The 24,933-nt window shown below is 50.3% G+C and overlaps 1 protein-coding gene across 1 annotated transcript; it reads right to left on the bottom strand.

The window, feature by feature from the left end:
• Window positions 1–1,837: 1,837 nt before the first annotated feature.
• SPMIP8 (sperm microtubule inner protein 8) lies at window positions 1,838–24,746 on the bottom strand. Its single transcript, XM_065416817.1, has 8 exons — window positions 24,726–24,746; window positions 22,065–22,296; window positions 12,310–12,371; window positions 7,441–7,615; window positions 6,016–6,077; window positions 3,793–3,857; window positions 3,671–3,703; window positions 1,838–1,868 (listed from the first exon to the last, which is right to left on the bottom strand). Exons 1-8 carry the CDS (start codon window positions 24,744–24,746, stop codon window positions 1,838–1,840), a joined length of 681 nt encoding a protein of 226 aa, XP_065272889.1.
• Window positions 24,747–24,933: the final 187 nt, after the last annotated feature.

Raw genomic sequence — 24,933 nt, 5'->3', positions numbered from 1 at the left:
TGGCAGGGGCTTGCCCTTTTGGTGCTGAAGTTGCGGTGTTCAGTCGCTGCTGCTGCCCTTGGTCGCCGTACGGGGGCAGCTCCCCTTTGTTACAATTTCAAACGAAGCAGAGCTGCCGGAATAAGTTAGCCAACAGACGTCGGACGCTGCAGCGCCGAAGGAATCTATTTTTGCCCCATGGTTCAGTATCAAACATACTGTGGGTATTTCTTGCTGGCATAATGCAGCTCCATGCCTTCCCTTCGCACCCGTCTCTGGGTAGCATTATAGCCCAGGAATGTCGCTTAAGCAAGGGGTCAGTGTAAAATTTAATGCAATGGCCCTTTCCTCTCCAGCTGATAACAGGGCCATGCATTTCTGGCCTGGGCATCAGAAGACTGTGTCCGCTCAGCGGGGTCCCATTCCAGTGCTGCTTTTCCTGGCTCTCCAGTAATTTGCTTTGTTACACCCAGTTTGTCTGTCTACCTAGGGTACGTGTCTCCAGGGCCGGCTCCAGGCACCAGCCCACCAAGCATGTGCTTGGGGCGGCGCCTGGAGGGGGGCGGCGCGGCGGGGCGCTCCGGCCCGAGAGCGGGGCCGCGACTGGGCTCGCCGCCCTCCCCCCGGCGCTGCCTCTGGCCGCCGGGGAGAGCGGAGCCGCAGCGGGCTCGCCGCCCTCCCCTGGCGCTCCGGCCGGTCGGGGAGAGCAGGGCCCCGGCCGGGCTCTCCGCCCTCCCCCCGGCGCTCTGGCCGGTCGGGGATTGCGGCCCGCGGCTGGGCTCGGCGCCCTCCCCTGCCGCAATGGGGGGGGGGTAAAAGGGGGGCGGCTGGTGGCTTTTTTGCCTAGGGCGGCAAAAAAGCCAGAGCCGGCCCTGCGTGTCTCGCTCCTATCACGAGTATCTGAGCACTGCACAATTCATGTCTTTATCCTCACGACAGTCCTGAGGGGCAGGGCAGTGTGAATATCCATCCCCAGTTCACAGATGGGAAGTGAGGCACAGGGAGGCTGACTCACCCAAGTTTAAAGAGCTCCACTGGTCCAGTCTAGGCCTGTGCCCATTTTAAAGGCACCTTCCAACTATTAGTAAATCTGCTCTGCCTATCCTGCCAGGCTGTGCAGAACTGCGCTAGGAGTGAAGCTAGCAAGCAGGCACAGAGAGCTGGGCTGGGAGGTTCTGGTGCTCTGGGCAGTCAGGGTATTTGCTGGGAGGGAGAGCGCCCCGGCCCTGGGAGGCACAGAGTGCTCTGGAGGTGGGGCTGGGTGCGGGAGAGATGAGCCTTATCCCAGTGAATGATAGGAAGTAAATGCTAGCAGGTTAGATGGGTGGGAGGAAAGAGGGAACAGGGACACTCTGAGCATGTCCAACTGCCAGGACACAAGGTAAGGGTTGCCTCAGTGTCCAGCATTCGCTCTTTGAGCTACATGTGCATGGCAGGGAAGGAGAAGATATCTTGATATATGTACAGCACCTAGCACAGTGGTGCCTTGATCCTTGACTGGGGCCTTTTGGTGCTTCTGTGTATAATTGACTGGTGCATCTCTGAAAACGTCCAGCAAACATCTTTCTTTTCAGCTCACACCAACTTTCCATTCCTGGCTTCCCCTCAGCTCAGGCTGAATGGCAGGGTGGGGGGAGAAAGGTCTGAAAACCCTGGGGAAGCCCCTCCCTCATCCTCTCTTCGTTATATTTAGACATCTTAAGAGTGTTTTTTATTTGCTAGGAAGTGCAACCAAGGTGTATGTCCTGCCCTTCCCCACGGCTGCTCTCGGATCCTGTGCGCCTTGGCTGTTGGAGCTGGCTGTCAGAGGCCAAGTAGATTCACCTCTGGCTCCACACCTTTTCCTGTTTCCTGCCGTCTAGCGCCAGGGCTGGAGGTAGTGCGAGCGGCTGGGAAGGAAAACAGACACAGCATTTGATGAAGCACAACAAATGGCTTCAAATGCCTTCACTGGGTGACCCCCCCTTTCCTCTAAGCACTTGTACTAGGCCTTAGCCCTTCTTCCTCCCATGGAGCACTTTCTAAGAGAATCCACTTCTCCCTCTCTCTCCTTCCCCGAGTCCCACCCATTCTCTATCCACTCCAGGGACCCTCCCCGTCTCTTCTCTGTCCTTTCTACCTCAGCTCTCCTCCCTATTCTTCTTGGGGATCCAGCTTAAGGCACAGCTATTCGCTTCCTCGAAAGTGCAGAGTAAACATGCCCCTGCCTCTAATATTTGGAACCAACTAGTCAGGCAACCGTTGTCTTGTCCTAGGGTACCAGGCCCCCTCTCTCTCACCTAGCAGGAGCTTGTAGAAACCAGTGTGTTGATTCGAATGGCCTGCATGCACACACAAGTAGATGCTCCATGTATACACATGCAAATTACTTCATTTTGGCAAGTATCAGGGGGTAGCCGTGTTAGTCTGTATCTACAAAAACAACAAGGAGTCTGGTGGCACCTTAAAGACTAACCGATTTATTTGGGCATAAGCTTTCGTGAGTAAAAACCTCTATGCATCCGAAGAAGTGAGGTTTTTGCCCACGAAAGCTTATGCCCAAATAAATCTGTTAGTCTTTAAGGTGCCACCAGACTCCTTGTTGTTTTCATTTTGGCAGGGGATCAATGTTTGAGCACATACACCGAACTGGCGTTAGCTGGATTTGGCATCTGTATTTATTACAAAGCGTGTAACCTGAAATGGATTTATTTCAATTAAAAAAAATCCCTCGGGAAAGCCTGTGCTAGGTTAATAGCGTGCAGGGGCGGAGAAGTGAAATGCAAGACTGTGCAAATGAAAAAAAAAAAAGAAGTATAACTTGTGACTGCAGTCACAACAAGCTACACTTCCATACACCCACATGCTGGTTTAGTTACAGCAATCCTGGACACTAAAGCAGAATACTAGTGATTGCCAAGGAGGAGGAATTGCACTTGGTGTAAGGACCACAACTTTTAAAGTCCCTGAGTGTTGTGCTGTAAACTTCTCAGCCACAGTGTGGTATTAATATACTCTGCTTCAGTAGACACAATGCTGTTTGTAAAGTCTTTACAGCCATGGTATGCACGGGTGCTTCTTACAGGTTCAAAGACATTAAACTGCAAGGCGTCGGGGGATGAATGATTCACTAACTGCTTTCCCTGTGTGTGCTAGCTTTCTGCACAGGCTCATGATGGGGACAGGTTTTTTTTTGCCAGCAGTCCAGTGTGATGGCAGAGTTGCACAGTAGCACTGTGTTGTCCAAATTTAGGCTAGGCCAAAGGCAGATGGGTTAGGATTATCCCATCCATCCGCAAGCTAAAGCAGGACAGCTGGTCCCCTGATTTTGTGTGTGCACGCGGAATCCAATTAGCACTTGCAAATCAGAACGGGGGGGCGTGGGGCATTTGTCTCCTCCCCAGCTGAGGCCGGTGATGGTGCTGGCTTCTGAGCCAGACCGTGAACCCCTTCCTTCCATTGCTGAGCAGTTATTCACCTGCGGAGAGTAGGGAGTTTACTGCCTGGCCCTCAGGGAATATCTGGCAGAGGGAGGGTGATAAGGGGCTGTATGCAAATTACTCTCCTCCTTCCCTACAGCCAACTTCCCTAGGGTGAAATAGCACATTACCTCCCTCCATGCACTCCCCACCCTCGTGTCCCCCCAAATCTCCCCCCCTTTACTACTGGCCTTGGCCCACTTGCTGAATTCAGAAGCGTCTCTGCTGTTTACCTGTACGCTGACCCAAAGCTCCTGAAGACATTGCTGCAAAGGATCAGAAGACGGTGTGAGTCACAGAAAGGCACAACGGGGTTACAAGGGCAGCCTGGGTTGGGGGGCTGGGGGCTACTTACGTGCTGTTGTAAGGGAGGGGCTTTTGTCCATATCTGTCCAGGCTGGGGTTCTGATTGAGGCAGTACTGGAAGGACAGTGCAGAGCGGGGAGGGTGGTCAGAGATGGCCACTCTAACCAAGTAGCCCCCCCATCTGCACCCCTTTGCTGCCACCTGTCCAGCCACTACAGCAGTGGTCCCCAAACTATGGGGCGTGCCCCCTAGGGGGGCACAGAGGAACATCTGAGGAGCAGGGCAGGCCCCAGGCCAGTCCCCACGGGAGGGTGGGGAGGGAGTATCACTCCGTGACTCCGCTCCTGGCCCAGGGTGGCACGGACATGTTCCATTACTGGTATGTGGGGGGGAGAGGTTTGGGCACCACTGCACTAGAGTCCAGCCTCTCCTGACCACTACGGGTAGATGTCAAGTTTCCCATTGGTTTCCATAGCAACCCCCTGACTGACTGGCTGCGTGCCCAGTGTAGAATCTAGGCCCCGAGCCTGATTCTCCTCTCCCACCTGTTTTACCCCAGTGTCATTCTATTGATTTCAATCCAGTCACATCTGATTTATAGTGGCAGGTTGCATTAGTCTCAAGAAAAGGAACCAAAACTGTATTTCCCAAGAATAAAGGTACCTCGAAACCTTTTCTGTGACCGGGGAAGACCTCCTTCCACAACACGGCGAGGTCTGGAAGCTAATAAGTGCTAGAATAGGTCACATCTTGGATGGGACATAATCATGGCAAATCCAGCTGCTGTAGGCAGTGGTGCACATGTTTCAATAGGTGGCGCTCTTGTCTCAGTCAGGCCTGAGCCAATCATAGGGTTAGAAGGGACTGCAAGGTCTGTCTGCCTCTGGTGCCCAGGGTCACAGTTGCTCAAATGAGATGTAAAATCTAACGTCTTGTGGTCATTGGTGAGCCCATGGGGCCTCCCCGTCTTGAAACAAGAGCAAAAAACCTTGTGGCAGGTGCAGAAGGGTTGCCGTGTTCCACCCCAGAGGTGGCTGCATTTTAGTGGTGAGGGAATGTGCAGTACAACTTGTAGAGCACTCTAGAAGCTTTCAGGCTAGAAGGTCCAGTCTGGGAGTGGTGGGGGTTTATTACTGTGAAGGAAATGTAGAACTTCTGCGCTGCTTCCTGTTCAGTTCTTGGGATTGAGGCGGCCCGGGGCTGTTACAGCTGCTGCTACTGGTGAGCCGGTGTTGGTACTATAAAGATACTCCTGCCAGTTGGCAGCTGCCTGCTCCTTTCCTTCTCCTGATGTCCCCTTCCCCCTTCTAACTGCCAGGCAGCTTTTCCCTATATCTCTGGACCCAAATCTCCCAAGGGACCTGACTTGTATGTATGCAGCCCCCCCGGTGCACACACATGGGGGCGTGAGCGTACATGTAACTGTGCCCATGGAGAGAGTAAAGCTGGAGCAGTGGATCCCAGGGCGGCCTATGGGGTGGGGAATGGTGAAATGGAATTCTCTGCCGTGGTAAAACCCAGGTGTGATATGAACTCGAGTCCTAGTTGGTAAAAGAGAAATCGGAGAACCCTTGTGGGGGGTCTAGGAATCTGGTAGGCTATGAAGGAAAAGCCCTTTCCTCCTCCCATGTTTATGAAGCTACACTAAGAGCCTTCCCCAACATCAGCCAACCAGCTCCGGAAGTGAATTAGACTCAGACTTTAAGGCCAGAAGGGACCAGCGTGATCATCTAGTCTGGCCTCCTGCCCATGACAGTGTTCCACTAACCCAGTGGGTCTCAATTTCTCCATACTGGCAACTCCTAGAATTCCCCTCCCCTCTAGCTGGGACCTCCATCTAAGGGTACGTCTACACTTACCGGAGGGTCCGGCGGCAGGCAAGAGATGTTCTGGGATCGATCCCGGAAGTGCTCGCCGTCGACGCCGGTACTCCAGCTCGGCGAGAGGAGTATGCGGCATCGACGGGGGAGCCTGCCTGCCGCGTCTGGACCCGCGGTAAGTTCGAACTAAGGCACTTCGAATTCAGCTATGTTATTAACGTAGCTGAATTTGCGTACCTTAGTCCGAAGTGGGGGCTTAGTGGGGACCAGGCCTGAGTGAGCAATACAGAAAGGACGGGGTGGCCGTGGCTGATAGCCCATGTGCTGATGCAAAATGCCTGTCTTGAGGAGGTTAAACATAAATTCCACTTTCCCCCAAGCAACCTGTGATCCCCGGGGCTCCCAGCAGGAGGCAGCAGCACGACGATTCAGTAGCAGGGAGAACTCCTTACCCTCCACGTCTGAGACACATCTGGCTTTAAGTACCTAACAGCATAACAGCTGAACCCAAGCACTGGGGGGAGAGAGAACGGTGCACATGTTATTATCACTAGTGACCCCAACCCTGTCGCATGCCAATATTTTAATTATGGCTTTAATTGATAGCCGCACAGCATCCTGGGAGAACACAGCCTGGCAACCCATGGGAATGCGACAAGAGTGACTTCCTCATTGTGAATATCCCACCTGTGCTTTAGACTCCTGTCCTCCAAGGTGGGCAGCAAGAGCCTAACATATTTCTGCCCCCCCCCCGCCCCCCCACCGCGCGTGCACTGAGGGAGAAAGGTGGAGGGAGCTCCAGTCAGCACGTCCGAACTGATGGTCTTTGCTCTGCCAAGAGAGCTGCTTCGCCCTGCTCGCCAGTGTCTGTGTAAAACGAAATAATAAAGCAACAGCCCCTCCTGTCCTTTCCCCTTCACTGCCCCAGCCAGCCCGGTACCGATGTGGTGCCCATCACCAGAGCATCTGGGTGCCCTTGTCTAATATATTTAGATATTAATTTCATTTTATTTTATACTGCCTTCAAATCTGCCCTGGCCAGTTTGCTGCCAATTTCTGTACTACATTTGGGGCTTCTGCTGGGGGTGGTTTGGAGGAAACACGTTCTGCCAAAGTGATCAGCAAACTGGTGTTGACTTGTCATCACTAAGTTCCTGAGTTAACACCCCATGGAGACAAATGGGAACTTTTGCACCTTTCTGAGCAAGCTCAGGCACTGCATTGGTTACATTCATTCCACACCCAGAAAGCTTTCTTTGCCACCACCAGGATTAGAGACTTAATATTTTTACTATGAAAGGTAAGAATCTAGAATACCACAGACGTGGCAACTAAAAATAAAACTCTGCATAATCACATTCTCTACGGGGCTCTGGGGATTAGCAAGTCATTCTGGAAAATACAGGTAGAGTGAATGGATTTCTGCATCCAACTCCTCTATATCTCCAGCTGGCTCTGTAGCCCTGATCTGACAGCACGGCTATTCCAAAAAGAGAGGACAGTTTACTGTGCATATGGGTTGGCTCTGACGCAGCATGTACACATGTGGAAATGCCACCCTTACAACCCCCTGGCAGAGCCAGAAGGCAGTGGCACATACAATTCCTCGGCGCTCCCATGGTGTCGTGTTGGTCAATATCACAGCTGTAATTTTATCAGTGAAGTCTTGGCCTGGCTTCACCTTGCTCATTGGAAGAGCCGCTAGTCATTTAAACCTCAATAGGGACCTCAAAAGAAGAAGGCAGCATCTGAGCTTGTCTCCCAAACAGGCAGGCAGGCGGGCAGGCCGTAGAGCTGCCTATCTAAGAGATGAAATGACGCTGGCTTTTCCCTTCCTTCAAAGGGAGGCTTTGTCCCTACCATGTGCCTGGCTGTACCTTTCTTATTCACGCTGGGTAGCTTGAATTCTCCAGCAGAGGAGACGAATCGTGACCAGTCATCCATAGCCCGCGTGTAGCTTGGCCATTCCTCGTGGTTAGTGCTGGGAGTGAGTGGAGCCATCTTCCCTGCTCGGTACCTTGCAGTGAGCGACTGGCCCAGCTCGGTCATCCCCTGAGTAGCAAAGCCAAAGAGAGAGGTTACTCCAGGCTCCCAGCTGGGCGCTCAGCAGGGAGGGGTGGGGTGCAGGGCAAGCAGCCATTTTGAACCCTTTGCATCCCACCCATGCAGTTGACCTGCAGGCCAATACAACAATAGAGGTTAGTTCCCTCCCCCTAATCCGCAGCCAGCAAGTAGAAAATCCAGAGCCATCTGGTATCCTTTTACAGTCAGACTCATAGGCGCTGACTGCATGGGTGCTCCGGGGCTGGAGCACCCATGGGGAAAAATTAGCGGGTGCTCCGCACCCACTAGCAACCAAGCTCCCCCTGCCTCTTTCCCGCCTCCTCCCTTGAGTGCGCCACGTTCCTGCTCCTCCCCCTCCCTCCCAGCCCTTCTGCTCGCTGCCAAACAGCTGTTTGGTGGCGCTCCGGGAGGGAGGGGGAGGAGCGGGGACACAGCGCGCTCGGGGGGAAGAGGCGGGGTGGGGACTTGGGGGAGGGGGTGGAATGGGGGCGGGGTGGAGGCGGAGCAGGGGTGAGAAGAGGCAGGGCAGAGGTGGGGACTTGGGGGAAGGGGTGGAGTGGGGGCGGGGCCAGGGGCAGAGGGGGGTCGAGCACCCATCGGCGGGAGCAGAGGTCGGCGCCTATAGTCAGAGTGTTCCACATCCACCTGGCACAGGCCTGGCTCCAGAGTCTTGGCTAGTTGGTTTATTTTTATGCAGCAAATATGTGTAATGCTATAGACTTGGCAAAGTCTCGTCAACCTTAACTGATTAATGGGGGAAGAACAATCTTGCACTTAAGATCCTTAAACTCCTTTGGGGATCTGGGCCAAGGGAGAGTACAGGGAGCCAGCAGATCTGATAGTGACTCCCTGCTGAACCTACAGCTATGTCTTATTAACCTGGCTGGGCTTCAGTCCCACCATCTGGGGGACTGCTGTGTAGTCTATGGAGCTGCTAATAGATACCTGCCTTGTAGGGTTTATGCAGATCAGCTCATCCATGCCTTCAATGGGCGTTGAGAGCCTGGGATAGAAAGTGCTACAGAACTGTCGAGTAACCTCGATCTCCATGATAGCTCTGTGAGACAGGGCAAGTATTATCCCCATTTTACAAACAGGAACAATTGAGGAGCAGTGAAGTGACGTGACATGCTCAAAGCCAGTCAGTGTCAAAGCCAGGATTAGACATCGGGGGTTCCTGGCTCCTATGCTCAGCCCACTCCATCACACACGGGTCTTTACATAGAGAAAATGTTCATATCTGCATTGGTTACTAAAAGTACACAACATCGTGCCTTTGAATAGGCCAATAAATACGCAATGAGAAGCCCCTTTGTGCCAACGACTGTCAGCTGGGGTTTTGCAAAGCATGTGTTGGTCTAATAACTGGCATCATATTACCCGCCCTGAAAATGATCCCACTTTTGGGGCTAAACTGGGGTTTGAACATCTGAAATGAGTGGCTGCGTTCTCTGTGAATTCACTCAGCGCAAACAGCTTTTTTATGGTGCAATCCAGGATCCTTACCTTCTTCCACTGCAAAACCACCCTTGCTTACCTCTCTACAGTTTTTTATGTCTGGCTGCTCTCTGACCTTACTTTGGCTTCTAAAATCCTCAGATAACAGTACCTGTAGAAACTGCCCTGCTGCCTTAATCTCTAGGCCCCACGGTTATGGCACATGGTAACAGAAAATGCAGAGGCGACGGAATTCACTAGTCAGAGGTGAGCTGAGAAGTGATTGCAAGCTACTTGCTCCTGTTCTGAAACAGGAAAGACTGAAGCTTAACAGAGCTTGGAGTAAAAGCCAGATGGATCCAACTCTGATGGGAAGTGGGGCGTAGGGGAATCCTGCTTAGAACTGAGTCAACTCTTTATCTCTGTTTGCTTTTCACAGGTAACTAGCTTCGGAGAAAGCTAAGCCTTGGGGGAGAGAGCCATGAAGCAAACCTGTGCTCAGGCTGCCCCCCAGTGCCTGAAGAGAGAACAAGACCCACACACCTGAGAAATCTGGGCCAAATCTATCATAAAGAAACAAGTATATTTACAATTTCAATTACACCTTTTCTTCTCCTGCCACTCCCAATCCCACTGTTCCTTCTCCCCCTCTCCTCCCTTAAATTCCTTCTTATCAACACAGTTCTTCCCCAAAGCCTTTCAGCAATGAGTCCTGCCCCACGTGGTAGCTGATGTCCTTATCACAAGGGGATATTCACCACCAGTTGTCCAAGAATGTGTCTACATTACAGCCCCGAGTCTCATTTATGCTAAGATGTTGTAAAGGGTTCTTAAACAAGCAGAAAAATCCTTTAAGCTGCTAGAGAGCTGAAAGTGGCCTTAGTACAAATGAGAATTAGGGCTTAGATATTTTTTCCCCTTAAAAATTCCCACTTCTGCCACCAGCAGTTCAGCCTCCTGTGGCGCAAGCCACATGGGCATCCTAGTGGAGAACATCTGCTGTTTGGGGTTTTTTTATGTGTGATTTTTACTGATTGAAATCTCTGATTACATACATTTAACAGACCAGGCATGTCTGTCAAATGTTGCTATTCAAAAAAATTGGACAGATGTGCTGTTTTTTGGGCAAGTGCATGTACTTTGAGTATTGAATAAATGGTAACAAAATATCTGACTATTTATTTATCTTCTGTTTTGCTGGGTATGTGTCACAGGGCACTTTGCTCACTGCTGGGTGGCGCCTCCTTCTGGCAATTCTGAGGATTAGCTCCACCTGGTTCAGCACCCCCTTTCTCTTCTTCTACCTTGGCAGCTCTTCTTTTGCTCACAGAGTTGCAATGTGGCTTCGTGACTCAGCTCTCCTGCCAGGTCCCACTGTGATCCCCCTTCTGGGGGGGAGGGAGGGGTCTTTCAACGTTTCTCTCCACAAGCAGCATCAGGCAGGCCTCACACCCGCTGCCCTGTGTCACTCCGGCAGTCTTCCTATTCACTACCCCTAGCACTGCACTACCACTCTGCAGTGGAGGTAGGGGCCACCCTCTACTCTGGGTTCCAGCCCAGAGCCCTACAGCAAGTAGTTAAGGGCTATGGCTACACCTTCCTTAGCGCTCTTTTCCCTGGACTATGTCCTACCATGTGTCCCCAATCTTTTCATTCTCCAGTGAAGTGTTCCTAGTCAGACCCCCCCTCTTAAGGCTGCTAGGTAACCTCTTTCTCAGGTGTTCCTGTTCCTCCTACCTACCTCATGGAGACAGACTGCAGTGCCTCCTCTCTGCAGCCTTCACTGTAACCAGACTCCTGGCTTTAGAGAAGCCTTGCCTGTCTCCTCACAGGTGAGCTTCCCTCTCATTAGCACTCTCCACACAGCCTAAATCTCCCCCCTTTGCAGCTTAATTGGCTGATTGGACCCACCTGGCCTAATGCAACTCTCTCAGGGCCAGTGTGGGGAGCTGAGAACAGGTCCGGGTCCATGGTCCACCACCTAGTGGCTGCAGTAGGAGAACTCAGGCCTTCCTGCTCTACTGGGTTCCAACTCAGGGCCCTGTAAAGCCCATCCAGCATCTTCCACCCTGGGGCATGTCAAGTCAGCTCCCTGGGTCACTTCCTATCCCCCTCTTTCCTACAGCATGCTGTGGTTTGTCCCCACAAGTGCTATCTCACAGGCTGCCTATCCGGCTGTGGCCCGCAAGGACTGCCGCTCACCGCCATTCCTTCTCCCAATCTGGCTACATCCTCCTGCAGCACTCTCAGAGCAACTCCTCCCTACCCCAACTGAGCCCGCCGGCTCCCTTTTAAGCCCCGCCTCCAATTGGTGCATGCTCTGCAAGGGCACAGGGGCGGGATCTCCCAAGCCCAGAACTGCTCTTTAACCCTTTGCTGTCCAGTGAGGGGTTTATACATCCTGTCACAGGAACACACCCCAGCACAGTATGTAATTGGTGCATTATTTTTTCCATAATAACCACCTCCCAAATTTTTTTTTGAACCATTCTTCTAGAGTTGGACTATTTTTCTTTTTCAGTAGCCTCTGCTGGTGTTTTAACTACCTGTCATCTAACCCTGCCCAGATCTGGTTCAACATGGTGGTTAAGATGCCACAGGATGCAGGTGCCCTGTCTACACTCAGGCTCCCGCTGCTGGAACTGTGTTGATGGTAGCATTGATGGGAAAATTGAATAGTCCAGTATAGACAAGGGCAACAGATGTCAGCCATAGGTCCCCTCCCCACATCTTCCTTCAACCAGGGCTGAAAACAAATGGACCAATTGGTTTGACAACCGTGCCAGAAGGGATGTTCTGCCCTGGTTGGAAGGAGGTGTTTGGCATGTTTCTGTAGCTGGTATTGAAACTGATTTGGCTCTGTCTACTAGCAGCCTTGTTCTTTTCAACCCCAGTTGGGGGACAAGCTGGGAACCAGTGGTGGAAACTGAATGCCAAATTCCAGAACATTATCCTAGTGTAGACATGAGCTGGTTTGTCTGTACCTGGTCTGGATTGTAAGTGCCTTGGAACAGGGACTGTAGCTCCTTGTTTGTTTGCACAGGGCAGAGCAAACGGCTGATGCTGGCTCATGTCTGAAGGTCCCTCAGTGCTTATGCAGAGGTGGATCTGGATAATATTCAGGCTTGAGCTTACAGGGCGGGGAAGGCACAAGTGGGTTACACGAAGGCCAGGACTTGGACCGAAAGTCAACAGATGTGTAAATGTCCCTCATAACGCCGCTTCCTTTGGCTGAAGTGACTCACCAGGGACGGGAGGCGCTTGTTGGGGACTCCCACCAGAGTGAAGGATGCGTTGGCAAAATCCTCTGCGGGAAACAGAAGGGAGAGAAATGAGACCCGCGGCCTTCTTGTTTGCTTCCAAAGGGTGGCGCGCGGGCTTGGCCTAGCCCACCTGTCTGGCCCAGGAGCGTGTCCACGACAAAGCTCTGGGCTTTGCAGCCTGTTTGAAAACTGCCTTTGAACTGGCTCTAGTCACAGCTGGTCCAGCCAGTGCAGGCACAGGGCCAAACTATATTAGAACATTTTTTGGAAACTAGGAGTGATCCTAGATCCCAAGGGCGACCCCTGGGGTCCTGCAATGGAACAGTCTGAATAGGGCTTTAGAAAATGGCTTTAAAACAGTTTGGCCTCACCTCTGCTGATTAAAACCACGCGGGGGCAGTGTTGTCTAGTGGGTACGACCCCAGGCTAGAAGTCAGGAGACCTGGGTTCCTGCCTGGCTTGGCCATTGACGTGTTGGGTGATCTTGGGCAAGTCACAGCCCCTTTCCTTGCCTCAGTTTCCCCTCCCACGCTGCATCTGTCTTTGTTTGAACCAGGGAGTGTGTCTCACTAGGTGTTTGCACAGAATCTAGCACAATTAGGCCCCGATGTTTGTTGGGGCCTCTAGACTTTTCTGAAATACTCCAAATAAATAATAGTGTTAAAAACCAGCTTAGCAGGAACTGTGTTGAGACTTCAGCACAGACAGGGCCGCGGAGGCCCTCTGTATGCTCGGCTGCCTCGGAAGCCTGCCACCCCGGGTGCTCCTCCAGCGGTGGTAACAAGAGTGGGTATGTTAGTGTGGATGGGTGCGATGAAGTTGGCACCGCTTCTGAACTGGGGCTGCTCTGATGAAGTTGGATCATGAAACTACAGAGTCAAGGAAAGCCTCTGGGCATGTGGGTCCACCCAGAGTTAGCAGAGTTGTGGCATGTTTCTGCCAAGCCAGGGAGCCCGGTGAGTGATCAGCAGCTCTCGACAAGCTGGTGGAAGTAAAACAACCTGGGACAATGGGTTTGTTCTAGACGGCAGGAGACACGTCTTCCTCTCATCTGAAGGGAGGGGGGCAGTGATTTCCCTACACCCCCCCTGAATTTCCCCAAGATCCATAAACCTGGAAATCCTGGATGCCCCATCATCTCAGGCATTGCCACTCTTACAGCAGTCTTATTTGACTATGTGGACTCTCTCCTCAGACCCTACACTACCAGAACTCCTAGCTATCTTTGAGACACCACCGACTTCCTGAGATACAACCACATTTGCTCCAATCCCACAGACAGAGACAAACACCTACAAGATCTTTATCAAGCATTCTTAAAACTACAATACCCACTTGGGGAAGTGAGGAAACAGTGACAGAGCGAGACGGGTACCCAGAAGTCACCTACTACAGGACAGGCCCAACAAGGAATATAACAGAACACCACTGGCCATCATGTACAGCCCCCAGCTAAAACCTCTCCAGTGCATCATCCATGATCTACAACCTATCCTGGAAAACGATCCCTCATTCTCACAGACCTTGGGAGACAGGCCAGTCCTCGCTTACAGCCAGCCCCCCAACCTGAAGCAAATACTCACCAGCAACCACACACCACACAACAAAAACACTAACCCAGGAACCTATCCTTGCAACAAAGCCTGATGCCAACTCTGTCCACATATCTATTCAAGTGACACCATAATAGGACCCAATCACATCAGCCATGCCATCAGGGGCTTGTTCTCCTGCACATCTACCAATGATGGTGATATATGCCATCATGTGCCAGCAATGCCCCTCTGCCATGTACATTGGCCAAACCGGACAGTCTCTACGCAAAAGAATAAATGGACACAAATCTGACATCAGGAATCATAACATTCAAAAACCAGTAGGAGAACACTTCAACCTCTCTGGCCATTCAGTAACAGATTTAAAGGTGGCAATTTTGCAACAGAAAAGCTTCAAAAACAGACTCCAACTAGAAACTGCTGAACTTGAATTAATATGCAAATTAGATACAATCAATTTAGGCTTAAATAGAGACTGGGAATGGCTGAGCCATTACACACATTGAATCTATTTCCCCATGTTAAGTATCCTCACAGCTTCTTGTCAAACTGTCTTAAATGGGCTATCTTGATTATCACTACAAAAGTTTTTTTTCTCCTGCTGACAATAGCGCATCTTAATTAATTAGCCTCTTAGAGTTGGTTGGGCAACTCCCACCTTTTCATGTTCTCTGTATGTATATATATCTCCTCACTATATGTTCCATTCTATGCATCCGATGAAGTGGGCCCACGAAAGCTTATGCTCAAATAAATGTGTTAGTCTCTAAGGTGCCACAAGTACTCCTGTTCTTTTTGCGGATACAGACTAACACGGCTGCTACTCTGAAACATGCCAATGTAGTGACTGTTTGGAAATTTGAATTGAAATTGAAACATTAATACACACTTTAAAAGCATATACAGTGTATGATAAAATATGTGTATCTAAAAGTATAATAGATTTGAAAAGTATGAACATAGACTAGTTCCCTTATACGGCTGTTGTTTTTTATGACAATGTCAGTGCATTCATTTCGGTGATGTTGGCCAGACTAATAATTTCAAATGATGATTTGTAAGCAAAGTCTAAATGAGCTCTCCCTGACAGCTAGTGATGAGCTGGGGGGAAAGGCTTCAGGACCAGATTGTATTTACATTCACACCTAATCTACCTAGGTATCCAGCAAACAGAGCTGTGTTGCCCAAGTGATAGATTTTGGCTGGGGTTGGGTTACAAATCACTTGAATGTGGGGGTGGGGGTGGGGGAATGAAATGTTGTTGTTCTTATTGTATGAGTAAAGGGCATCAAGTTCTGTTAAGTGACCACTGCAGCTGAAATCACTGATAATCCGGTCTAAGTGCTTAGACCTGCTGTGGGGACAGTGTTCCTGTGGGGACAGTGTTTTTGTGTAAAAGACAGCCCAGACTGCACTAGCAGCGAGGTTCCCCCACTGAGAGCTCAGCTGAAATCACTGAGAGCTGGGTGGAACCTCAAGAGACCAACTTGCAGAGGTCACAGTGGCAGGTGGCAGCAGAAGGTGATGGCGCAGGGCCATTGGCAACAGAGCGGTGGAGTGAACGGTGGCACAACGAACAGCCGTGGCCAGAGCTAACAGTGAGCAGCTGGAGGAACGAGCAAGGTGCCTTCTTGCCCCCCACCTGGGAGGTGTACTCACGTGAAAGCACCTCTGAACTCTGAGTCTCCACTGACCGGTGAGTGGGGTGCGGTGGAGGGAAAAGTGAGGGGCACGTTAAAAAAACATTTGTTTGTTGGACTATATTTTAGTGACTTTGCTCCAGAATGCTAGATTTGTGACGGGGAATGGAAACTTATATAAATATGTTTCCTAGTAGGCCAAGATTTTTAAAATGCATTATTTGCCACGGTTGTTATCTCACATCGTTGCTATCTTGAGAGGTCATTATGTTGGGGAGTTTCTGTACTAAACATTTTTATTATTATAATTAATTTTTACATAAGAATGGTCATACTGAGTCAGACCAATGGTCCATATAGCCCAGTATCCTGTCTTCCAACAGTGGTCAAGGCCAGGTGCTTCAGAGGGAATGAACAGAACAGGGAATCATCAAGTGATCCATCCCCTGTTGCCCATTCCCAGCTTCTGGCAAACAGGCTAGGGACACTCAGAGCAAGGTGTTGCATCCCTTCCCATCCTGGCTAATAGCCACTGATGGACCTATTCTCCAGGAATTTATCTAGTTCCCTTTTTAATCCTGTTATAGTTTTGGTCTTCACAGCATCCCCTGGCAAAGAGTTCCACGGGTTGACTTTATGTTGTATGAAGAAGTACTTCCTTTTTTTTTTTTTTTTTTTTAAACCTGCTGCCTATTAATTTCATTGGGTGACTGCTAGTTCTTGTGTTATGTGAAGGATTAAATAACATTTCCTTATTCACTTTCTTCACACCAGTCAAGATTTTATAGACCTCTATCATATCCCCCCTTAGTCGTCTCTTTTCTAGGCTGAAAATTCCCAGTCATTTTAATTTTTCCTCCTGTTTCATACCCCTAATCATTTTAGTTGCCCATCTCTGTACCTTTTCCATTTCCAATATATCTTTTTTGGGATGGGGTGACCAGATCTGCACACAGTATTCAAGGTGTACACGTACCATGACTTTATATAGAGGCAATATGATATATTCTGTCTTATTATCTATCCCTTTCTTAAAAAAGCAAAGGTTTCAGAGTAGCAGCCGTGTTAATCTGTATCCACAAAAAGAACAGGAGTACTTGTAGCACCTTAGAGACTAACAAATTTATTTGAGCATAAGCTTTCGTGGGCTACATCCAATGAAGTGGGCTGTAGCCCACGAAAGCTTATGCTCAAATAAATTTGTTAGTCTCTAAGGTGCCACAAGTACTCCTGTTCTTTTTAAAAAAGCAAACAGAATGTTGGGAATCATTGACTGCCGCTGCACATTGAGTGGATGTTTTCAGAGAACTATCCACAATGACTCCAAGAGCTCTTTCTTGAGTGTTAACAGCTAATTCAGACTCCTTCATTTTGTATGTATAGTTGAGATTGTTTTCCAATGTGCATTACTTTGCATTTATCAACATTGAATTTCATCTGCCATTTTTGTTGCCCAGTCACCCAGTTTTGTGAGATCCCTTTGTAACTCTTCTCAGCCTGCCCGGGACTTAACTATCTTGAATAGTTTTGTATCATCTGCAAATTTTGCCACCTCACTGTTTACCCATTTTTCCAGATCATTTATGAGTATGTTGAACAGTAATGGTCCCAGTACTGACCCCTCAGGGATACCATTATTTATCTCTCTCCATTCTGAAAACTGATAATTTATTCCTACCCTTTGTTTCCCAGCTTTTAACCAGTTACTGGCCCATGAGAGGACTTCCCTCTTATCCCATGATGGCTTACTTTTCAAAAGTCAATTTAAATTAAATACATTTTTTTTTAAATTTATATATTTTTAGAAATCTAGACCTGTTATGTGTTTTGGTGTAACTTGCATTATCCTTATGTTAAATTTGCATTATCCTAACAAAACATTTACTTTATTCATATCTCTTTTATATATCTCATCGGTCCTGACAACCCCCCCCCCCCGTAAATTCGGACACCCCCCCTAATTTCAATTCCTGGGGAAACCACTGGAGGGGGGGCTTGAGAGAAGTGGAAAATTACCAAAAGGCAGAACAAGAGCCGCAGGTGACCCCAGCAGGAGTCTATAAAGGGACTCACTGGGGAAAACTGAAATGGGGGAGAGAGTCATTTTGCACCAGATTAGGATGAGGGAGGCTGTTGCAAGGGGCAGGGCAGGCAAGGGGGTGGAGGACTGACCCTGCCTTGTGGAACATGGATGATTCCCCGAAGGGAGGGTGAGCAGGGAGGGACACACTGCCTTTCGGTTGTTTGATCGTTTTCTATGATCTCCTGTGCTTTGTTTGGTACATAAAGGTGTTAGACTGGACCATGTATCCATATTGACTGCTTTGCTGTACCCAGAGGGGTGTGGACGGCAGGTTCCAGCACTCGGAGGGGGCTGCCTGAGAGAACGTTTGTGCCCTAAGCGTCTGCAAGGTGACTCCCAGATTGGGGCAGTGGCTGGACTTTGTTCAGTATACAGGGGCTTGAACCCCAAGGGGATTCAGAGCATAGAAGGTTGGATCCCCCTCACAGCAGGCCTAGTGGGAGGCCAAGTGGGGGTGCTCGCTAGGATCTGTGACAACGGGGCACAGACAGCTGCCTAAGGTCTCAGCTCTGTGTCACTAGGCCTCAGGATTAGAGAGCGTGACACCCCTCCCCTGGACACACAGGCAGCCCCCCCTTTGGTACCACAAATGGAAGTGCACCCCAAGATGGCTGGTGTAGAGAGGAAGGCTTGGCCCCCTGAAATCGCACTATGCACCCTGTTCTTAGCCGCATTCTTAGCTCACATCTGCAACCACTAGGAGGCAATCTGACTGTCCTCACCTGACTGTGAGGATCACATGACAGTGACCTAAGATGATGTCATCTGTGACAATATGAGCCTTTCTTGTTCCAAACATATTGCCACTATTCGAGAAGGACAATGCATTTCAGATGGCGTATCAGGCCTGGCTTGCATATAAAGTGGTGGATTCTCCAGCTCTTGCTGTCTTCAAATCCGGACTGGACGCCTTTCTGGGAGCTGCTGTAGCCCCAAATGAGTCACTGGGCTCAACATGGGGGGGGGGGGGGGTCACTGGATGAGATTTAATGGCCTGTGACCTACAGATCAGACGAAATGGTCGCTTCTGGCTCTAAACTCTATGAATCTATGAGAATCTCTTTGGGGCCATGTGACGGGGTGCTCTAGGTGTTTGCTGTGCCCTGCCAGAGGCGCTGCCAGCTTGGGGCATGGCCCTCCGTGCAGAGAAGAGCAGCAAGTTCAGACCTCCAGCGGTTGCCTGGAGTGGCCTCACATGATCAGCTGCAGTCAGAACCAGCCAGCCTTGGATCTGCAGTAGCTGGTAGGGCCGGCAGGAGGCGGAGACCAGTCAGGACCCAGCAGGCCCGATCAAAAGGCTGTCACTCATCAGGGTGAAGCCAGCGCAGGGAAAGAAAGCTCTCCGGGCCCTAACCCATATAGCATGGGCAGGGCCTAACCTTGACGACACTGGCCTCGGGTCTCTGTGCAGGACGAGTGTGCACGGTATGGAATTTAGCACCCTGGGGGCTAGTTTGAAAGCAGCGTTAATTTGGTTTCTGTAAATTAAAACCCGAGGTAAGCCTGCCCTGTGGGCAGGGGTTGTCTTTTTTGGGGGTAAATGGGTACAACTTCTGCAAGTGGACGAGGCCTGGCAGGCACAAAGCTGCACCAACAGCGCTAGCTTTAATGGGCTTGTGTACATGGGGAAAGTCATTAGCACAGCTATCCCAAGTATAATGATAGCACTATAGTTAGAGGAGTATCACTCCCTGTGGAGACACTCTTAGGGAATGTCTTCGCTGCACTTGGCTCTTCACTGGGTGTTGCCCCAGCCTCCTCTCACACAAAACCTCCTCACTCAATTCCAGTGGCTCTTTCCACCCAGGCTAGCTGCCCCAGCCTGGGCTATAGATTAAAACCTGGCTGCCACTTTCACTTGGTCTGGTAATGCCCACTTTGCAGCCAGGATGCAGGCTAAACCCCTCTAGTGCCGAGCATTGTCCAGTGCCTTCCCACAATCCCCTCCTGTGCCCAGTAAAACAGACAAGTTGTCTGGCTGGGATTGGTCCTGCTTTGAGCAGGGGATTGGACTAGATACCTCCTGAAGTCCCTTCCAACCTGGAAAGACTCACAGAGCAGTTCAGCACAAAGACCCATGGGATGGGATGTGAGGACACAGTAAGGCTTTGTAATGTGACTGTTCATACCCAGACTAGACTAACCCAGGTGCTGATTATCTGAGTGAAGCCTAGGGTGACCAGATGTCCCAATTTTATAGGGACAGTCCCAATTTTTGGATCTTTTTCTCATAGAATCATAGATTATTAGGGTTGGAAGGGACCTCAGGAGATCATCTAGTCCAACCCCTGCTCAAAGCAGGATCAATCCCCAACTAAATCCCCAAATGGCCCCCTCAGGGATTGAACTCACAACCCTGGGTTTAGCAGGCCAACGCTCAAACCACTGAGCTATCCCTCCCCATATAGGTTCCTATTACCGCCCACCCCCTGTCCTGATTTTTCACACTTGTCTGGTCACCCTAGTGAAGCCACATCCTTATTCCAGAAGGTGTCTTTTTCCAGTTTAGCTTAACCCCTTTATAGTGCTTTGTATAATTATACTGGTAAATTTCCCCATGTAAACAAGCCCTAAATCAGCTTTTAAACTGATTTTGGTTCAGCTGATTCAAATCAACTTCTGTGTATAGACAAGGTAAAGGAAATATGCTACCCCAATCCTTCAGGCAGGAAAACAAAGGCACTGTCTATGAGGCGGTGGCATTTTAAATGCTAACAGTTCTTATTCAAAGGGGAACGTTTGCTCACAGTCACAGCGGGAACAGTTGTCTTGCCAGGAAGCCAAACAACACCTTTAGGAGGACATTGTTAACTCTGTATTCCCCAAGCCCCTAGAGAGCATGAAAAGAACTCTTTGATATGCTAACTACCCTGCAGCTGCTAATTGGGGAGGAACTGCTCTCAGTTTGGGGGAGCGGGGATCACAAACTTAATGAACAATGTCTCAGTGCTAATTGAGCAGGGAGGCTGGGTTGGAGGATTGACATTGCAAGGAGGGATTTTGACACCCTAAGACAAAGGAGCTGGAATCTATTAAATAGAGAGGATACAAGCCTTAGCCAAGGGGAGACATGCATTGGAACTGACTGAACCCAGCCTGCTGCTGGCAAGAGCAATCTAGGCCATTGCCGAGATGAAAGGAACTGATCAATAGACACTAACTACGGGATTTGGCCTGGCTAGGTAGACTTTGTGACGTCTAGACAGTCATGTCTTATTCTGCTTAACTTTTACTTGCTTTGATTTTTTCCCTCTCCATTTTTCTAAGACAAACACATCTGGTTTTATCGTCGCTAATCTGAACTGCAGATAGTGAATGGGGACTGTTCCTGTAGGAAGGAATCCAGGCCTGGCCTCTCAGGAGTGGCCATGGGGTCTCATCTTCCAAAAAGAACTGAAAAGCTGCTGGCTGTGGGTTCAGGGATAAGCCTAGAGACCACGAGGTGTGCCCAGCTCTGCAAACCTCAGGCGAGCCCATAGAATTGTAGGACTGGAAGGGACCTCGAGAGGTCGTCTAGTCCAATCCCCTGCACTCATGGCACGACTAAGGATTATCTAGACCATCTTTCTATAGAGCCAGGGCAAAGATTACAGAAGAACCCCTGGGCTATGCCACGCTTGCAAGTGCGTGCATACAAGTGAGAAGTTACCCTGGGATGGGAGGGCTTTATTATTGAAACCAGCCTAATCTTACTTTGAATACAGGTTGGTAGAATTGTCCGTCTGTGCACCAGTAGCGCACTTCATACAAGCATCAGTAAAGTAGTCAAGGGCAGGCTGCGTATTTAGCTGAGTCCCTCGGGTTATGCCGGACTCACCTGGTGCCCAGACACTGCACGACATTACAGAAGAAAGTCACCTTAGTGCCTCACCGCAGTTTCCGTGTGACCTAGGCTATGAGACTGCTCTGGGTTACCAGTGGCTGCAGGTAGACGGAGACCTTGCGGCCTGACTTCCAGAAGTGCTGAGCAACCACAGCTCACGTTTACTTCCCTAGGAGTTGTAGGGGCTCACCACCTGTGAAAACCAGGCTGCTGTTCTATAGGGGGCAGAGATAGCTCAGTGGTTTGAGCATTGGCCTGCTAAACCCAAGGTTGTGAGTTCAATCCTTGAGGGGGCCATTTAGGGATCTGGGGCAAAATCTGTACTTGGTCCTGCTTTGCACAGGGGGTTGGACTAGATGATCTCCTGAGGTCCCTTCCAACCCTGATATTCTAAGGATAACATCAGAGTGTGAGAAATAGTGGTGTTATCTGCCTAGCACTTTATATAGTGCTTCTCTGCCCAGGACCTCAAAGGGGGTGAGGACGTTTTCTCCATTTTACAGATGCGCGAACTGAAGTGACTCGTTGGCAGCGCTACCAATAAAACCCATTCTCCTGAGTCCCCATCTAGTGCACTATCCCCAGGCCCATATTGCCTCCCAACAGAGTATATCAAAGCCAAGTGGCAGCATTACCTTTGGTGCACGTGGTGGTTGTCCTGGAATGTTCATCTGGGAGTTTGTTCCCTGCTGAGTCCATGTCCATTTGCCGTAAGGTTGGCAGGTCTGGGTGGAAAAGCCTGTCCTTTACTCCAGCCAGCATGGCTTTCCTAGGGTCCAGGGGCAGTAGCACTGCTGGGGCTGTGTAGACAGGATGGCCATCTTCAGGCCATGGTACCAAATCAATTACTTTGGCCATTCCTGTAAACTAGAAAGCCAAAGAGAGAGCAAAATGAAACAGACAAGTGCAAAAACATGGCACTTATTTGCTAACAGCTCTATATCCATCCTGACCGACAGACCGTGTGTCCTGATATCGTGTTGTGTACAGGATGTCCACTTTATCCCCTAGAGAGGAGGCATGGTTTGTTTCCCTGTTTTGTTGCTGGTATGATAGCAAAAGGAACAACACACAATCCTGTCAAATGGAGATAGCCCAATGAATGTTTGCTAGGTGTTCCATGAGCCCCTAAATAAATCCCTTCAAAAGACACATGGTCTTGGGCTTGCTGCTGGCATACCAGGCAGGTGATGAAACATTCCACTCTCTGAGCTCAGCTACCCCTGTGCAGTCCTGGTGAAGGCACAGGGACGGGTGTACGTGCAATCTCAGGACAACAGTGGCCTTATCACTCGGGATCAAATTCTCAGAAGCGGCTCCTACTTTGAGGTGCTTTTTCAGTGCCCATCTTCAGACAGAGACACCTTAACACCTGCCTTGCGCCCACGCTTCCCTCCTGACTACATCCTCCGTGCCCTATGCCCACTCCTCACTTTGTGCCTGCTTATGCTGCCTTGAATGCTGGGATCAGCTTCCTAGCTAATGTGAGCCCAGCTCCAGCTGCACTGTCCAGGAGCCACCCTGGCTTTGTTCTGTTTGCATTGGTCTGTACTGGAGCTGCTCAGGACTTTTTAGGGCCTGATCCGACTCTCACTGAAGTCAGTTGAAAGCTGCTCACTGCAAAGGCAGTGGAATCGGATAAACGCTGGAGGGCAGAGATTTCAGTCTCGTACGGCACCTCACCTGATCAGCTGTAAGGAGCCGTGGCCCTTACAGCACTTTAGAAATAACAATGTGCCCAGGATCTGCTGAGGGTACGTGACTGCAAATGAGGCAAAAAGGGGGAATGTAGATCACGTCCCTGAGTTTCCGAAGCAGGAGGGGGAGAAGAGACAGAGAACAATGGCTGCTTGGAAGCCTGTTTTAATCTGCAAAGCGGGGGAAGAACTTGGTTAAAGTCAATGGAAAACCTCTTACTCTGAAATCAGTAAAATCAATGGTGAAAATCGCCTAGAAAAACATGGACACAATTAAGCCATTAAATGTACTATTTGGTTCAGTCTCTCTTGTGAGCTGATCTCACTCTCAAACGACTCAATCACCCACATACCAGGGGTCCACCGGAATCAACACTCTGGTTTGGATCCCCCCCAAACGTTGGGAAAGTTCATATTCACCTTTGAACCACCTCCCAGCGGACTCCTCGCTCCAAAGAGGGCTGAACTCAAATCCTGGCTTCTAACCCCTCTGAACTTGGGGAAGGGAAGCTCTGAAATTTGCATCTTGCTGCATTCAGGAAACACTTGGCAGGGAGTTCACGGCACTGGCATGGCGGCTGTGTGATGAACGTTTGACTCCCAGGAGCAGGGCCGGCTCCCGGCACCAGCCGAGCAAGCTAGTGCTTGGGGTGGCAGATTGAACGAGGCGGCATTCCGCCCAATCCTAGGGCGGTACAGCCGCTTTTTTTTTGTTTTTTGTTCTGCTCCGGCTGCCCTGTAGGGGGCGGCGGCGCGGAGGACGGGAGTGCCCTGCAGCAAATCCGGCAGGGCAGTCCTCGTCCTTCCCTCCCTGCCGACCCGGAGCGGAGCCCTCCCGGCAGGCGGCGCCACGCGGCGCAGCGGAAAGGGCCGCGTGGCAGCGCCCTGCTGTAGCCCTGGCCGCCCCCCTTCTCTCTCTCGCGCGCCCGCTCCCTCCCCCTCCCCCCCGCTAGCCGGTCTGCGTCGAAGGTTTTTTTTTTTTGCTTTGCTGTTCTGGCCGCCCCGTTTTTTTTTTGCTTGGGGCGGCCAAAAAGCCAGAGCCGGCCCTGCCCAGGAGAAAAGCTCCCTGCAGATTTAAAGAGAGAGACGTCAGCCCCAGGACGTGCCAGTTTTGCTGGACTCCTTAGATTCTTCCCCTGTGAGTAGGGTGACCAGATGTCCCGATTTTATAGGGACTGTCCCGAATTTTGGGTCTTTTTCTTATATAGGCTCCTATTACCCCCCACCCCCTGTCCCGATTTTTCACACTTGCTGTCTGGTCACCCTACTTGTGAGCAGGGTTGGCCGAAAGACACGACAAAGACAGTGCAAAGGAAAAGCAACACCCAGGCTTTAGGATCGAGGATAAATGTCTGTACAGAGCCTAGCACATTTTGGGGGACTGCCACAGCATAAATAGTAAATAATTATAAATACCTAAACCGAAGCGATACCTATTTTCTCAGCTTTCTTCGCATTGTCTCAGGCCTGAGGTGGACTCCAGTCATTCTGTTTACTGATCCCTTATTCCCCATGGCAACAGGCAGCCAGTATCAAAAGTAGTTGTTAGGTGATGAGGGCAGGGTTGCTAAGTAACCAGAGCAGTGTCCCTGTAGTTACCTGGTAACCGGTGACCCCCATTCAGCCTGGCTGAAAGGAAAGTTCCAAGCCCCGCAGGCCTCCAGCCAGCTGCTGCAGCTTCCTGATAAAGAGCTGGTTTGTTTGCAGAGGGAGAAAAGTCACAGGGCTGGGTGGCTGCAACCTACTGGACAGCATCCCTAGTGGAGAGCGCTGACGTGGGAAACTGCATTGCCCCACAACCAAAGCT

The sequence above is a fragment of the Emys orbicularis genome, chromosome 14 (genome assembly GCF_028017835.1).
Source record: "Emys orbicularis isolate rEmyOrb1 chromosome 14, rEmyOrb1.hap1, whole genome shotgun sequence".
Lineage (NCBI taxonomy): Eukaryota > Metazoa > Chordata > Testudines > Emydidae > Emys > Emys orbicularis.
The sequence above is the reverse complement of the archived record's forward strand: the minus strand, read 5'-3'. Positions and strand labels throughout refer to the sequence as shown.

Coding starts and splice junctions, on each gene's coding strand:
- SPMIP8 (XM_065416817.1), bottom strand. CDS start 24,746: ATGGGGGTCACCGGTTACCAG. Junction 3,704..3,792: donor CCCCTCCCTTACAACAGCAC/GTAAGTAGCCCC, acceptor GATCCTTTGCAG/CAATGTCTTCAGGAGCTTTG. Junction 1,869..3,670: donor AGCTTTGGGTCAGCGTACAG/GTAAACAGCAGA, acceptor TTTCCTTCCCAG/CCGCTCGCACTACCTCCAGC.